General features: G+C 40.1%; 1 protein-coding gene across 1 annotated transcript; it reads left to right on the top strand.

The window, feature by feature from the left end:
• Positions 1-1,395: 1,395 nt before the first annotated feature.
• LOC110706457 lies at positions 1,396-12,780 on the top strand (the record flags this gene model as incomplete). The annotated part of the gene is made up of 4 exons (XM_021884379.1): positions 1,396-2,016; positions 12,212-12,316; positions 12,415-12,525; positions 12,607-12,780. Coding segments are annotated over 4 exons (1,011 nt in total), but the record flags the coding sequence as incomplete, so codon positions are not given.
• Between the last annotated feature and the right edge of the window lie 1,257 nt (positions 12,781-14,037).

Genomic DNA, 14,037 nt, shown 5'->3' with positions numbered 1-14,037 from the left:
CGGGATAGGGCGAAGGAATGGTTAAGAGATGAGGGTTCTGGTTCCTTTGATACATGGGATAAACTAGTAAAAGCTTTTCTGGTCAAGTTCTTGGGACAAGAAAAGACTGCAAGATTAAGGAACGAGCTATCCACTTTCAGGCAATCAGATGAAGAATCCTTATATGACGCATGGAGGAGATTCAAGAGATTACAGAGACAGTGCCCTCATCATGGCATACCTGAATGGATGTTAATCCAAACCTTTTATAACGGTCTAACCCATGAATTCCGGATCTATATCGACGCCGCATCTGGAGGCTCCCTTTTAACTAAAAATCCAACCGAAGCAAAGGAGCTGGTTGAGAAGATGTCAGCCAATGACAACTATCACCCAGGCGGCCGAAATAGTGTCAAGAAAGGAGGTAAATTAGATGTTGATGCTCTAACTCTTTTAACTAGTTCTGTGCAGGCACTTTCAAGCAAGTTCGATAGATTACAAACTGGATCTTCTAATAATGTGCTAGAAACTTGTCAAATGTGTAATACTCAAGGTCACATCGCACCTAATTGCCCACGAAATTCGAATGAGGTATCAATTGAGGAAGCCAATGCCTTCTACAATTCCAACCCTAAAAGACCATACGATCCCCATTCTAATACTTATAATGAAGGTTGGAAGAATCACCCAAATTTCTCATACAAAAACACCCAGGCTCAGCAAAATCCACCTCCGCCCCCACCTCGAAACAACAATTATAATCCACCTGGTTTTCAACCAAGACCACCCCTAGTACAACAACCCATGCAACCTATGCAACCACTCCCTCAAAAATCCAATCTCGAACTAATGATGGAGAACTTCATCAACACCACAAATAATTCCATCCAACAGTTACAAGCCCAGAATAAGCTCATGGAAAATCAAATAAGCCAACTTGCTCATCAAGTCGGCCAATCTTCAAAAACACCAGGTACGTTTCCTGGCCAAACAGAGCAACCACAAAAGGGGCACATGAATGCTGTAATTTTAAGGAGTGGAAAACAGTTGGAAGACCTTCCCGTAAGGGAACCATCAACGATAGATATTGAGGGAATGAGTGAAAAACAGGGGATTTTGCAAAATTCTTCTTCGCCCGGTCAGACCGGGCAATGTCCGCCCGATCGGGCGCGAGAAGCAGTCGACGAAAAACAGGGGACTGTGCGAATTTCTTCTTCGCCCGATCAGACCGGGCAAGGTCCGCCCGATCGGGCGCAAGAAGAAATTCCAGACAAACAGAAGAACATAAGCAGCTCTTCTTCGCCCGGTCAGACCGGGCAATCACTGCCCGACCGGGCGGGAGATCCAGACAGCCTAATTCCAAGGAATGATGTTCAAGAAAAGCCACGGGAACCGATCCCACCTCTCGCCCCATACATGCCAAGAGTCCCTTTCCCACAGAGGTTAGCCCAGGCTAAGTTAGAGAAAAAGTACGGTAAATTTCTAGACATCCTTAAGAAACTTCACATTAATATACCGTTCTTGGATGCAATTTCTGAAATGCCTTCTTATGCAAAGTTTTTGAAAGACATGCTATCTAACAAGAAGAAGCTTGCAGAGAATGCTACTGTTTCTCTAACTGCAGAATGTAGTGCCATTCTGCAAAACACTCTTCCTAAGAAACTAGGTGATCCAGGCAGCTATTCAATCCCAGTGAAGCTCGGAGATATAGAGATCAATAGAGCGCTATGCGATCTTGGTGCAAGTGTAAGCCTTATGCCGCTCTCCATCTGCGAAAAGCTTCAAATGGGTGAGCTAAAGCCTACAAGGATATCTCTGCAACTTGCAGACAGGTCAGTTAAATTTCCCCTCGGTATACTTGAAGATGTTCCATTGCGAGTTGGTAAATTCTTTATTCCATGTGATTTTGTTGTTATGGAAATGGAAGAAGATGCCCATGTCCCTATTATTCTTGGTAGACCATTCTTAGCTACTGCAGGTGCAATTATTGACATGAAGAATGGGAAAATAACATTTGAAGTAGGGGATGAGAAAATGGAGTATTCATTACTGAATGCTATGGGAAATCCGTCTATGGGTGAGACTATTTGTCAAGTGGATGTCCTCGATGATCTACAACAAGAACAACTTCCCCTGATCAAAAAGGAAGATGCTCTTGAAACGGTGTTGATAGGGAGTATCCATGATGAAGATTGGGAAGTAAGGGAGTACACGAGGCTACTAGAAGACGCAAAAGCTAATCCAATCATCGCTCCAGTCAAGGAAGTCCTTAGTACATCGAGTGTTGGGGAGAGTTCGACGCCTCCCGAGGTAGAGTTGAAACCCCTTCCATCTAATCTTAAATATGCATATCTTGGTCCTAAAAATACATACCCTGTTATTGTTAATGCTGAGCTTAATAACATTGAATTAGAGAAACTTCTCGCTGTTTTAAGAAAATATAGAAATGTTATTGGGTATACCATTGATGATATCAAGGGTATTAATCCCTCTTTTTGTATGCATAAGATCATTCTTGAGGACGATCATGCCTCCTCTAGAGAACCTCAAAGAAGGCTAAATCCAACTATGATGGAGGTAGTCAAGAAAGAGGTTCTCAAATTGCTTGCTGCAGGAATAATCTACCCTATCTCAGATAGTAAGTGGGTTAGTCCTGTACAAGTAGTACCAAAGAAAGGAGGTATGACAGTTGTCAAGAATGACAAAGGCGAGCCTGTTGCCACAAGAACTGTTACAGGGTGGCGGATGTGCATTGATTACAGAAAATTAAATAAAGCCACCCGTAAAGATCATTTCCCCTTGCCTTTCATTGATCAAATGCTCGAACGATTGGCTAACCATTCCTTTTTCTGTTACTTGGATGGATATTCCGGTTTTTTTCAAATCCCCATCCGCCCTTGTGATCAGGAAAAGACTACATTCACATGTCCATATGGCACCTTCGCATATCGCAGAATGCCATTCGGACTGTGTAATGCCCCAGCCACGTTCCAACGGTGTATGATGGCTATTTTCTCAGGTCTCATAGAAAATTCTATGGAAGTTTTTATGGATGATTTTTCTGTTTATGGTTCATCTTTCGATATTTGCCTTGATAATCTAACAAAGGTGCTCCATAGATGCCAGGATGTCAATCTGATATTGAACTGGGAGAAGTGCCATTTTATGGTACAACAGGGAATCGTTTTAGGCCATGTAGTTTCAAACAAAGGGATTGAGGTGGACAAAGCCAAAGTAGAGGGAAACTCAGGTCAAGATGGTCGGGCCCTTTCACGGTCTACAAAGCATATCCTTATGGCACCATTGAATTATGGAACAACACCGGGGGCACCTTCAAAGTCAATGGACAAAGGGTGAAGCACTATCGAGCGGGAGATCCTATTGAAGAAAAGTCAGATATCACATTCTCTTCCTCACCACAAACTCAATGAGGATGAATACGGTCAAGCTAATGACCTTCTAAACAAGCGCTTGCGGGAGGCAACCCGATTCTTTTTGAGGAGCCGTCGAGATTCCTATGCTCTCCTTACGCTGCAATGAGGCCATTGCCGCATTTAGCTTGGGGGAGTTGCTTCGTACATGTGGTACTCTCTCTCTCCTTATCTCTCTTATCTTTCTTGTTTTATTTTAGTGTAGTTATTTTAGTTGTTTTTAAAAAAAAAAAAAAAAAAAAAAAACATACAAAAAAATACGATCCAATGAATAATAAATCATGCTTCCCTGTGCCCCATTCATGAAAATTGTTTTAATTCTTGGTATATGATGACGAGTATTGTGGATAGGTTAGCCATGATTTGATGTTTGATTACTTGGATGTCTTAACATGAGTCAATTTTGCCCAACTACTTGTAAATATAGTGCTTGACTAGTTGATTTGGTTAGGAATGTGTGTTAGTTCCTGGTATGTCAATGAAGTTGAGTATTGGTTTATAACTTTGAGTAATGTTTGCATGACTCATTAATATGCACATTGAGGAGGACGAAGGCATTTGTTCCTCTAGGTGGCTTTCAGACGATATTAGATACATTTGTTCCCTTCTTGCTACCCATGTTGTTGCTTGTGCCCTTTTATTGTTTATTTTGCCACATTACAAGCCTATTTAAGCCCCATTGGTTACTAGTCCCAAGCTTGGCTTGGGGGAGCTAATAGTGAGTGAGGTGAGGGAGTTGTAGTGTGCATGTAATCTGCACAATTTTGGGTGGATTTGAGAAGTTTTTATTTGTTCTTATTGTTGTGGATTGAAAAAATTGAAAATTTATTGTGCAAAGAAAAAATTCCAATGTGAGATGAAAAAAAGGGAAAAGAAAGAGCAAAAGAAAAAAATTGTTTCAATGTTCAAGTGTTCTAATTGAAGGCTGCTCAAGAAAAAAAGGAGAGTTCAAAGTTTGTTTGTTCACTCAAGTTCTATAATTTTATATTTTGTATATATGAGTGAAATTTTAAGTGTTGGAAATTTTTAATATAATTGGATGTTTGGTGAATTTTTGGTAGAGTTGAGTTGTGTTGGAGATGATTTGGTCATTAATTCATTTTGACCTTGGTTTTATTTATTAGGATTTTGGCTCCCTTAAGCATAGCTTTACTCTTACATTTTCCCAAATATTTCCTACCTTTTATCCGAGCCTTACATTACAAGCTTTGAAGACCTTCTGACCTTTGTGCATAGAGTTGTGTGAATGTGAAATTAGTTGTTTTCCAATGCAAAGAATGATTTGATATATTTCGAGTCGACTGCTAGGTTGAGTGCTTGTTTTCTTTAAACACACGAGTGCGTGAGTTTGGGAGGGCATTGTTCACATTTAAAGGAGTTGGATGGAGAGCGATCGAGTATATCTTTTACTCGCCACATAAATGAGAGTTGAGTGTGTGAACACTAGTCTTGAATTCTATATGCTCTTGTGGTTTGCTCTATTTGACTATTGTCAGACAGGATGAGTAGTCAGATGGATTTGATTGGTTGACTTTGATGCATAACTGTCGAGTTTACCTTTAATCGTATTTATTGATTTGAATTGCTTTTGGGGTGAAGTATTGATTTATTTATTCATTGCTTTGCTTAGGGACAAGCAAAGGTTTAGCTTGGGGGAATTTGATATACGTGTTTTATACAATGGTTTTCCCCGGTTTTACTTAGTAATTTTATATGGTTTTGAGCTCTACGGAGCCATTTCTTGCTAACAATCTCTTCTTTAGTGTATTCGATTGTTCTAGTAAGCTTTTCAGGAATATGAAGCGTTTCTAGGCAATTGGACGTGTTTTTAGTAGATTCGGAAGAGTTGATAGCCAAGAACTGCAATTTATGTGGAGTGCCCGACCGGGCATGGCTTGCCCGGGCAGACCGGGCAATGAAGAGTTCACAGGAAGAAGCCCAATTCTGAACGGTGCAACGCGCGCCCGATCGGGCAGGCTTCGCCCGGTCAGACCGGGCGATGAAGAAGTCAAGTTATGAAGATGCAATTCTGGAAACGTGTTACGCGCGCCCGACCGGGCGAGGTTCGCCCGGTCTGACCGGGCAAAGAAGGAAAACTGTCGTATTTTACGCAGCCTTCCTCCGCCCGATCGGGCGAGATCTGCCCGGTCTGACCGGGCGATGTTCAAGATTGCGCGATTTCAGCTATTTCCGAATTTCTATCTTTTGGGGGTATAAATACCCTTTTGTAATTAACTTTTAAAGAGAGTTTTTCATTAGTTTTTCTCCTTAAGCCCTAGAAAACTCTCAAGAACCCTAGTTTTATTTCCTTTAAGCAATTTCAATCTTTTAATCCCAGATTAATCAATTGTTCATCAACAATTTGAGTTCTTTCAATTGGAGTAATTGGTATTTATCTTACTTCACTCTTTTCTGATATTCACTGTTCTCTAAATATGTTTTCTTTACTGTTTCTTGTTTTTGAACTTGATTTTGATTTTATTATGATGTGTGAGTAGTTTCCTTAATCCGGGATCTTGCTAAGCCCGATTATGATTGATGTATAAAGTAGATCTTTAAATTCCCCAATAATAATCCCAATTGACATGCTTAATTGATTGTGTTTATGCCAATACTAGATTAGGAATAATTAGTATTGTTATCATCCCTTTGTTCTTATTGCAACGGAAGTTGGGTATTAACGGGATTAGGTTATTCCAATTAAGGGTTTGAAGATCATCACGGAAGTAGATGATTGAATAATTAGGAATCTAGGCATGGTGTTTAATGTCCCTTATTCGCTTGATTCCACGGAAGTAGGCTTGATAGTTAATTTGGGAAGCCATTGATAACTTGGAAGAGACCTTTGGTATTATTATTAGGGATTGCTTTTCTTCTTGTCAATTGATTTATATATTGGGGGTAGATTTATTAGTTTATCAATCATAATCGTGGTAATGCTTGATCTTGGATGCTTTAGTTTATTGATTAATATTTCCTCTAGTTAATTGTGTTATTTAATATATTAGTTGATTATTATCATCCATTATTGATTGGTGACGTGCTTAGTGATTAATTGAGTCTGATTAATTGAATGAACCATAGTCTCTTGGGATTCGATCCTTACTTGCCCTACTACACAGTTAGAAGGAATAGTTAGGTTATTTTTGTTAGGTACGCGATAAGCCTATCACACATAAAAGGAATCGTCAAAGCATACAATGATATTCTAAGGTCAAGGTTTGGGTGTCTAAAGGTACCATATGTTAAGGGACGATGCACGAATCAATCACTCAACGTGTTGACCCATGACGTATCCCTCCCAACATTTTTTGGCGATAAGGGTTGGATGTTTGTTATCGATTTCGAGATAGAAGCCTAGTGTTGGCAACCCCTAGTCAATGAGCCAATCCCCAATTATTAATGTGTGTTATGATTATGCATGATGCAATGTTGCTTGTTTGGCTTTTACTTTTGTGAAAAAGGAATTTATTATGCGTTCAAGTCTCACTCTCTAACTAGAGATTATCCAAGTTAGTTCTCGTTACAACCCATAGGTAGCCTAGTGTTGGAAACCTTGAAACATAACTAAGAACTAATCTTGTAACCTCTAAGTCCCCAACGGAGTCGCCACTATAAGGAGGATGTTCCAATCGTAGGGGTTCCTTCTCCTTAAAGTCGCATGGCCCTTTAAAAACCTAGGATTTACACAAGTTAGGTTGTATTAGGATTTGAATTCTTGACTGTTTGGGGGACCTTGAATTAGAATTGATTTTATCATCTGCTTTTTTATAAGAAACAAATAGGAGTTTCCAATGAGTTTTAGGAAAACTCATAAACTTCGTTCATGTCTTTCTCCCAAGTAGAGTTTAAGGGATATTTAGCACGAATAGTAAGTGTAGGGAATATTTCAAGCATTACCCCAAACTTAACCCCACTGTGATCATACACTAAAGTACGGTGGCATCCAAAGGGAAGGAAGCTAGAGCAAAAGAGTCACTAACAAGTTTTAGGAACTTGTAAACCGTTCACAGGGTAAAGGTTACACCCCTTAATGATCCATGAGATCGTCAACTCCAGTAGGTCTGGAACCATGACTGGAAGTTCAGGGATGAAGGTACAAATCCAATCTAAAAGAGAAAGAACTCGCTCTAATAATATGCCTCTACTTTATTCTTCTCGTATTCATGTGCGCTTTCTGACTAAAATGCAATCAATAGGTTTACCCTAAACCTGTTTATCTATGTTGGTTGAATATTAATGCACAAATAAATCTATTGTTGGCGATCACTTGAATTATAATAAAATTAACCAAAACATAATTATTAATTATCTTATTAAGCGTGATTACAAGTACCAATTCCCTTTAAACATGCATAAGAGGAGTGATCAAGCAATAAAAATTAATATATCAAGCAACTTAAAAATAATCATCATCATAAACAATTAAAAATATCGTGTTAAAGCATAATAATATATAGCAAGATCCTAGGCATGATACTAACCAGATTAATAACAAACCCTAGAATGTCACTAAACAATAAAGATCAAAACTTTAACCCTAACATGATACTAACATGCTATTAGGAAAGAGAATAGGAAGCATTCTTTAAATCATATTTGATATTAGGAATTTGTAGTTGTTACCCTAAACATGATACTAAGAAGCAATGAAACATCCTAACATGATACTTGGAATCAAAATAACAATCAAAACATGATTTCTATATCATAATATCAATAAATCAATTAAAGCACTTACTTGGATGCCACGTACCTCTTTCTAATAATAAAATACACGCGTTAGTAACTTCAAGGAAAATATGGAAATTAAAGAATTAAATAATTTAATTGAAACAGAGATTTGGGACCAAACCCTCATAAATACAAAACCTTTCACGTTTAGGGCGAAGGCAACTTCGAATTTGGCTAGGTGTGTCTAGATCTTGTGAAGGCGGAATTTTGTTTGTAAAAAGTTGGTTTAGAAAAGAGAGAAAATATCAAAAATTTCATGATGAGAGATGGTGATAAAAAATTGAGGTCTAAGGACGCTATTTATAATGAAAATAGTCCGGATTTGATAAAAAAGAATCAGAGTTTGGAAAGGAATAAAACACGTCGTTGTCGCCACAACAGCCCCTGTCGCCTGCAGGCGATTTTTCCACATGTTTTCTATTTTTTGATAAAATTAAATCGTAAAAGTCCGTACGAGGGGTAAAATCATAATTTCATTTAAAACACTTCTTTTATTCCAAATAAAACTCATAAAACTTAATTATCAATCCTAATCACTTATGGATTCAAAAGAACATTCTAAAAAGTTCTAGAAGACTATAATCAATCCTAATTGCATTAGGAGTGACAATTCATACTAGGTCATCCTTTAGATCATTGAGCCGCATATAAAGATCAAACCGGGTCCAGTTTAGTAATTTTGCCACAACTTCCTCATTATTCATCGGAATTGGGCTTATGATATATCGTTGGAAAGCTCTTTTCGAGCCCAATCCAACTACACTATTATAGGTCCCTTTTCATGGACCACAATAAACTGGATTGGATTTTTCATAAAATAGAATAGGTTTTCGAAAACAAAAGGAAAGAATTTTATTAAAAACTAACCGCAACACTAGACTTTTCACACTTTCACTTCATTCGACTATGATTCAACGTGAAAGGTATTCATCATCGGGTTTGGTTTTGGGGAGACACAATTGGGTGTCTACAGAAGCCCCCACTTTGACATAGTTTGGAGAAACGCAAGTTTCGAAAACAAAAGTCAAAGTAGCGATAGGGACAGAGAATGATTCATAACGTTCCGCAATCCTTAATCACTCTTGTAACGCCGATACCTGCAAACTATCGTAAGTTAAATAGATATAAGAGTTAAGAAACGCGAATCTTGCACCGTCAAGCACATGTCTCTAAAGGTAACCAACTTTTTGCATTGTTGTGACAACCTTCCACAAGCTAGGGAACGCTATCCTGTTGCTTTAACAATCCTCCTCAAGCTAGGGGATACAGCCTGAAGACCGTTACGCTTGTAACTGCCTTCATTTCCTTTGTGAAGTCTTCAGCAAGCTAGAGAATTCTATCGAAGAATACTTCGCTTTAAACGATCTTCATTTTCCTTATGACCATCTTCCACAAGCTAGGGAATATAATCGAAGATAACTCCGCCTGAAATCACCTCCAGCTGTTTGTGACAACCCTCCGCAAGCTAGGGAACGTTGTCGAAGATATCATTGGTTGAAGTCATCCTCATCTGTTGTGATAATATTCCGAAGAATATCATTGAAGATCAACGCTTGTCGATCCTTTAAAAGTTTTCTTGAACTTTGCTTCCGCTAAGCCAGTGCGTCAGCGCTTTTGCTGCTTGTGAACCAAAATGTCGGTGCTTCTATTGCTTGGGAACCATTATATCAGTGCCTTTGTTGTTTATGAACCATTATGTCGGTGCCTTTGCAATGAGTCAATTTTTAGGTTAAGCTAAGTGAGACGATCATTTATCAGGTCGATCACTTAATGTGATTGTAATCGAGCCGATTACTAAATCATGTCAAATTGCTTAGAGTGGCTAACTGGCGTACCAAGGAACCCAATTTGCTGCACAAGGTCCAAACAATCATATTACGAGGCCTCATACTTTGTCCCCGCTTCAGCGGTAGCCGGAAGTTGCAGTCGCCGCAATTCCTTTCTGCGCCCAGCGACAGCCACTGTCGCACGGCAAATTGATCATGCGACGTTGCACTCAGGTTTTCCGAATAAAACCCTTTTCTTCCTCATTTTCGCGTCTGCTGCTATTCTTGTTCGCAATTCACCATAAAACTTTAAATCACTCGTTTTCGCTCATTTCTCAACCAAATTCACTCAAACTTTTAGCAAATTAAAGCTTAGTTCTTCTAGTTTTCTTATCTATGAAACTTTTCTCTAAACTCACTCGAATTTTGCTGAATTTTTGCATGCTAATTCTCGAATTTTCTGAAAATTTTAAATATAAATTGCTCAATTTATTTTGTTTGTCGAATTTTATGCTATGAAATTGCTTGATTATGTTTGTATATTGGCTTGGGAGTATTTTGAGACTTTTTTGACTCAATTTGGTGGGGAAATGAGCAGTTCACCATGTGGGTTATTCTTTGCGTTTTTTCTAGCAATTCTTGTCCAATTTGTCAAAATAATTGTCATAATATTGCAAGAAATTTTTTGATTGCTTGAAAAATGCCATATATGCTTGAATTGAAATCGTGCTCTTTTTTAGTACTACATACTCTGTTTTTTGCGCACATAGTATGATGCGGCTAGGCGAACCTTAGATACTATAGAGCTATAATTTTTGTCAATTTTGCAAAATGTAATATGGTCTCGAGACACTCGACGGGAGCACGAGCCAGTGCAGGAGGACGAGGATCCGTCCACTTCTCTCGGTCCCTTCCCTGAGTGGGATGAGCGGACATTGTTTTTCGCTCCCGATCACCACATTTTTGAGAGGGTGCATCACGGGATTATTAGTAGGAGGACGCGTAGCCATGATTCAGGCAACGAGTCCATCGGCAACCTAAACGATTGTTTTTTTCGCGATTATGAGGACCGGCGACGGCTTTAGGAATCCTGTGGGCTGACTGCCCTGTTTCGGGCTACTTACGCCATGTACTCGTTTGATGAAAGCCACCATGTGGTTCGTGCTTTGGTGGAGTTCTTCTAAGACACCACCGACACCTTTCACTTTTCCTGGGGTGAGATGACTGTCACCCCAGCCGACTTCAGTCCCATCTCGGGACTGGAGTATCGCTCGACTGCGCTGCCATTCGATAGTATTATTACTAGTTTTTCTCTGATAGTCAAGGAGTTGTTGGGTCCGATCGTTGTTCGGGCCCGTGCCGAGGTGGAGCCAGCACGAGTTAGCTCTCGGTGCATTCGTCGGTCGACTCTAGAGATGGATTTTGAGGATGATGCGACCACCAGAGTGCAGTGGGTGCGCATCTTCGTACTTATCTTGCTGTAATGGACCTTTTCCCCGGACTAGGATAGTCGGGTGCTTCTCTATTACCTTCTTGCTCTCCGTGATCTTCAACTGATCGGGACTTATGATTAGCCCAGCTAGGCCTATGCTTACTTTTTACGGGGCTTGCGAGATTCCTATTACCACAGATCTTTCACAGGAAACATCACACTCTCTAGCTTCAGGAGAATCGTAGAGGTATACTTTATCTCTTTAAAAGTTAGCTCTAGATCTTTATTAACATTCGTTGACATTCTTTTGTCTTTGTAGATCTGGTTCTATGAGCACTTTCCGTCGCTTGTGCCAGCGAGACCATCTCCTCACGAGCTCCCTATTGGCGCCTGTTGGGGAGGTCGCATTAGTGATCGGGCGGTCACTACCCATGTCAGAGAGCTGATCCTCTCAGTATGTTCTTTTCAAACGGTTGTCATTTTTGCAATGCCGTATGATAGAGTTTTACCTTACATCTGTATGTTGCAGGAGCCTGACGTGGTGTATCGGCCATAGGCCGGTCTGGTTATTCCTACGCTAGCTGCGCAATATACAGCTGAGCATCACTACATTCAGGGGACATACGAGGCGGGGGTGTACCTTGGTGAGAGAGTTGCTATTCAGCGCTCTTCGGAGATCTTTGGCGTCCCTGGTCCTCCGCCTCGCCACATGTTCCATGACGCGATGTTGATCAACTTGGCGGAGAGGTCACTTGCTGGTACCTCTTAGCGATGTCATGCTAGCTTAGGGCGGTGTTACAAAGAGGACTTGCTACTGTTGTTAGCTCTGGCCAAGTGGTGTTTATTCATTTAAATTTTCTTTTTGCCAGGCTAAGCCTACTGAGTTCGCTCCTCCCCGAATGTCCATCAGCTATCAAGGGACATACAGCCCTGTTGAGGAGATGATTCCTCCGGCTCTTGAGGATCAGCGCTTCGTAGAGCGATCCATCCCTCGTCACCAGACTCGGATGAGTTATTTGCTTGCTATTTGTTATACTTATCTTGTATTTTTACTTTTTTTGTTTTGAGACAGTTCTCGCGCGAGGTGGTGACGGCGATGGCGAGGTGCGTAGATGCCTTTCGAAGCCAGCTAGTGAGGATGAGGAACGTAGCTTACTGTCGTCGTGACTACGCTGCTGAGGAGGTAACTTTTTCCTCTTTATTTTTGCATTGTGTATCCTTCTGTTTACTTTGTATCTAACTTGATTAAATTTTGCAAGGACAGCCTATTCCTTCACGTACTCGGACAAGACCCGAGGCTAGGAGGGAGTCGTCTAGGTCTGGCTCGAGGCGTCGCCGCACTACTTCTGGTGGCCGAGATGGCAGATATGACGCTACTCAGACCGAGGCAGTGGAGGGCTCGTGTTCCTTCCCTAAGGTGCATGGACTTGGCCAATAGGCCAAGGAGAGGAGACATCGGCTCCTCTAATAGGTGGTGAGTTGTACGAGATTAACTCGTCGTCGCAACAGCCTCCGTAGCCTAAGCCCTTGCTGATTCATCACCAGGGTATGCCTGGGTGGACTGGTCCCGACATAAGGTTTTCGAATCTTGGCGAGTCCGGAGCTGGTGAGGAGCATACTCCTTGGTCTGCGATGTTCTTCGACATGATAAACATTCCTCATTATCTGCGCCCTCCAGCACCATAGATGTTCCTGTGTTTATTTTATTTTGACTTTTGTAGGACATTTCCAATTAACTCATTTATTAGACATATTTGTATATACAAACTATTATCGATTATGACAGCTTTATCTTTGCATTTATTTTTCATTTTATGTGCATATGTGTGTGTGCAAAAAAAATTTCATTAAATTTGCGCAAAATTTTTTGTCATTTTTATTACTAATGGAGGGTATCCGACTTTTATGAAAAATAAATCGGACTTAAAACAAACCTAAATTTAATTAAGCTTGAATAAACCCAAAAAAAAAAGGAAGGAAAATATATTTAATTAATTTGTATGGGGTAATTGCATAAAGGGAAAAATTGTAAAGTCATTATACGAATTCAAATCATAGTTACAAAAGCGGTTTGCATAGCACGCTGAGGTGGCGCTGCAACGTTTCATGTCGCCACGCGTTTCACTCTGTCGCCGAGCGCTGCTTCTGTTGCCAGGCGACAAGCTTGTCGTCTGGCGCTGCAGTGCGCTGCCTCCGAATCCTTTCAGGAGTCGAACTGCACCAATTTTGCACATAAATAGCCCCCTTAATCTGTCGATTTTCTGTATAATTCGATCAGATTAATTATAATCTTAGCTTCTCAGCAAATAATCATGTCTTTAGTCACTAAGAGTTTTAGCAATTTTACTCGTGAATGGTGTTAGTCTATAACTGCTAAAGAGAGAAAAGAATTTGACTTTTTCACATGGGAGGTATTTATGGTAATAAGGGGGTAGATCTTGACATAGATTTTATTCATACCACCTTAGAATATTGGGATACAGATACACATTGCTTTAGACTAGGTTGTGATGAAATTAGCCCTTTATCGGAAGAATTTGGTGCCATCCTAGGCTTCCCTTCATTAGATCTTGCGGTAATTCCTAGAGTGAATATGTATTATTACAAAGATTTTGAGAGCTTCTTTAATTTAAAAGACAGAGATCTAACAAATATTTTAGATGGTAGTGTAGTTAACCTAAAAGAATTTGCACGC

The sequence above is a fragment of the Chenopodium quinoa genome, unplaced genomic scaffold (genome assembly GCF_001683475.1).
Source record: "Chenopodium quinoa cultivar QQ74 unplaced genomic scaffold, ASM168347v1, whole genome shotgun sequence".
Taxonomy (NCBI): domain Eukaryota; kingdom Viridiplantae; phylum Streptophyta; class Magnoliopsida; order Caryophyllales; family Amaranthaceae; genus Chenopodium; species Chenopodium quinoa.
This window is presented reverse-complemented; position numbering and strand designations above follow the sequence as displayed.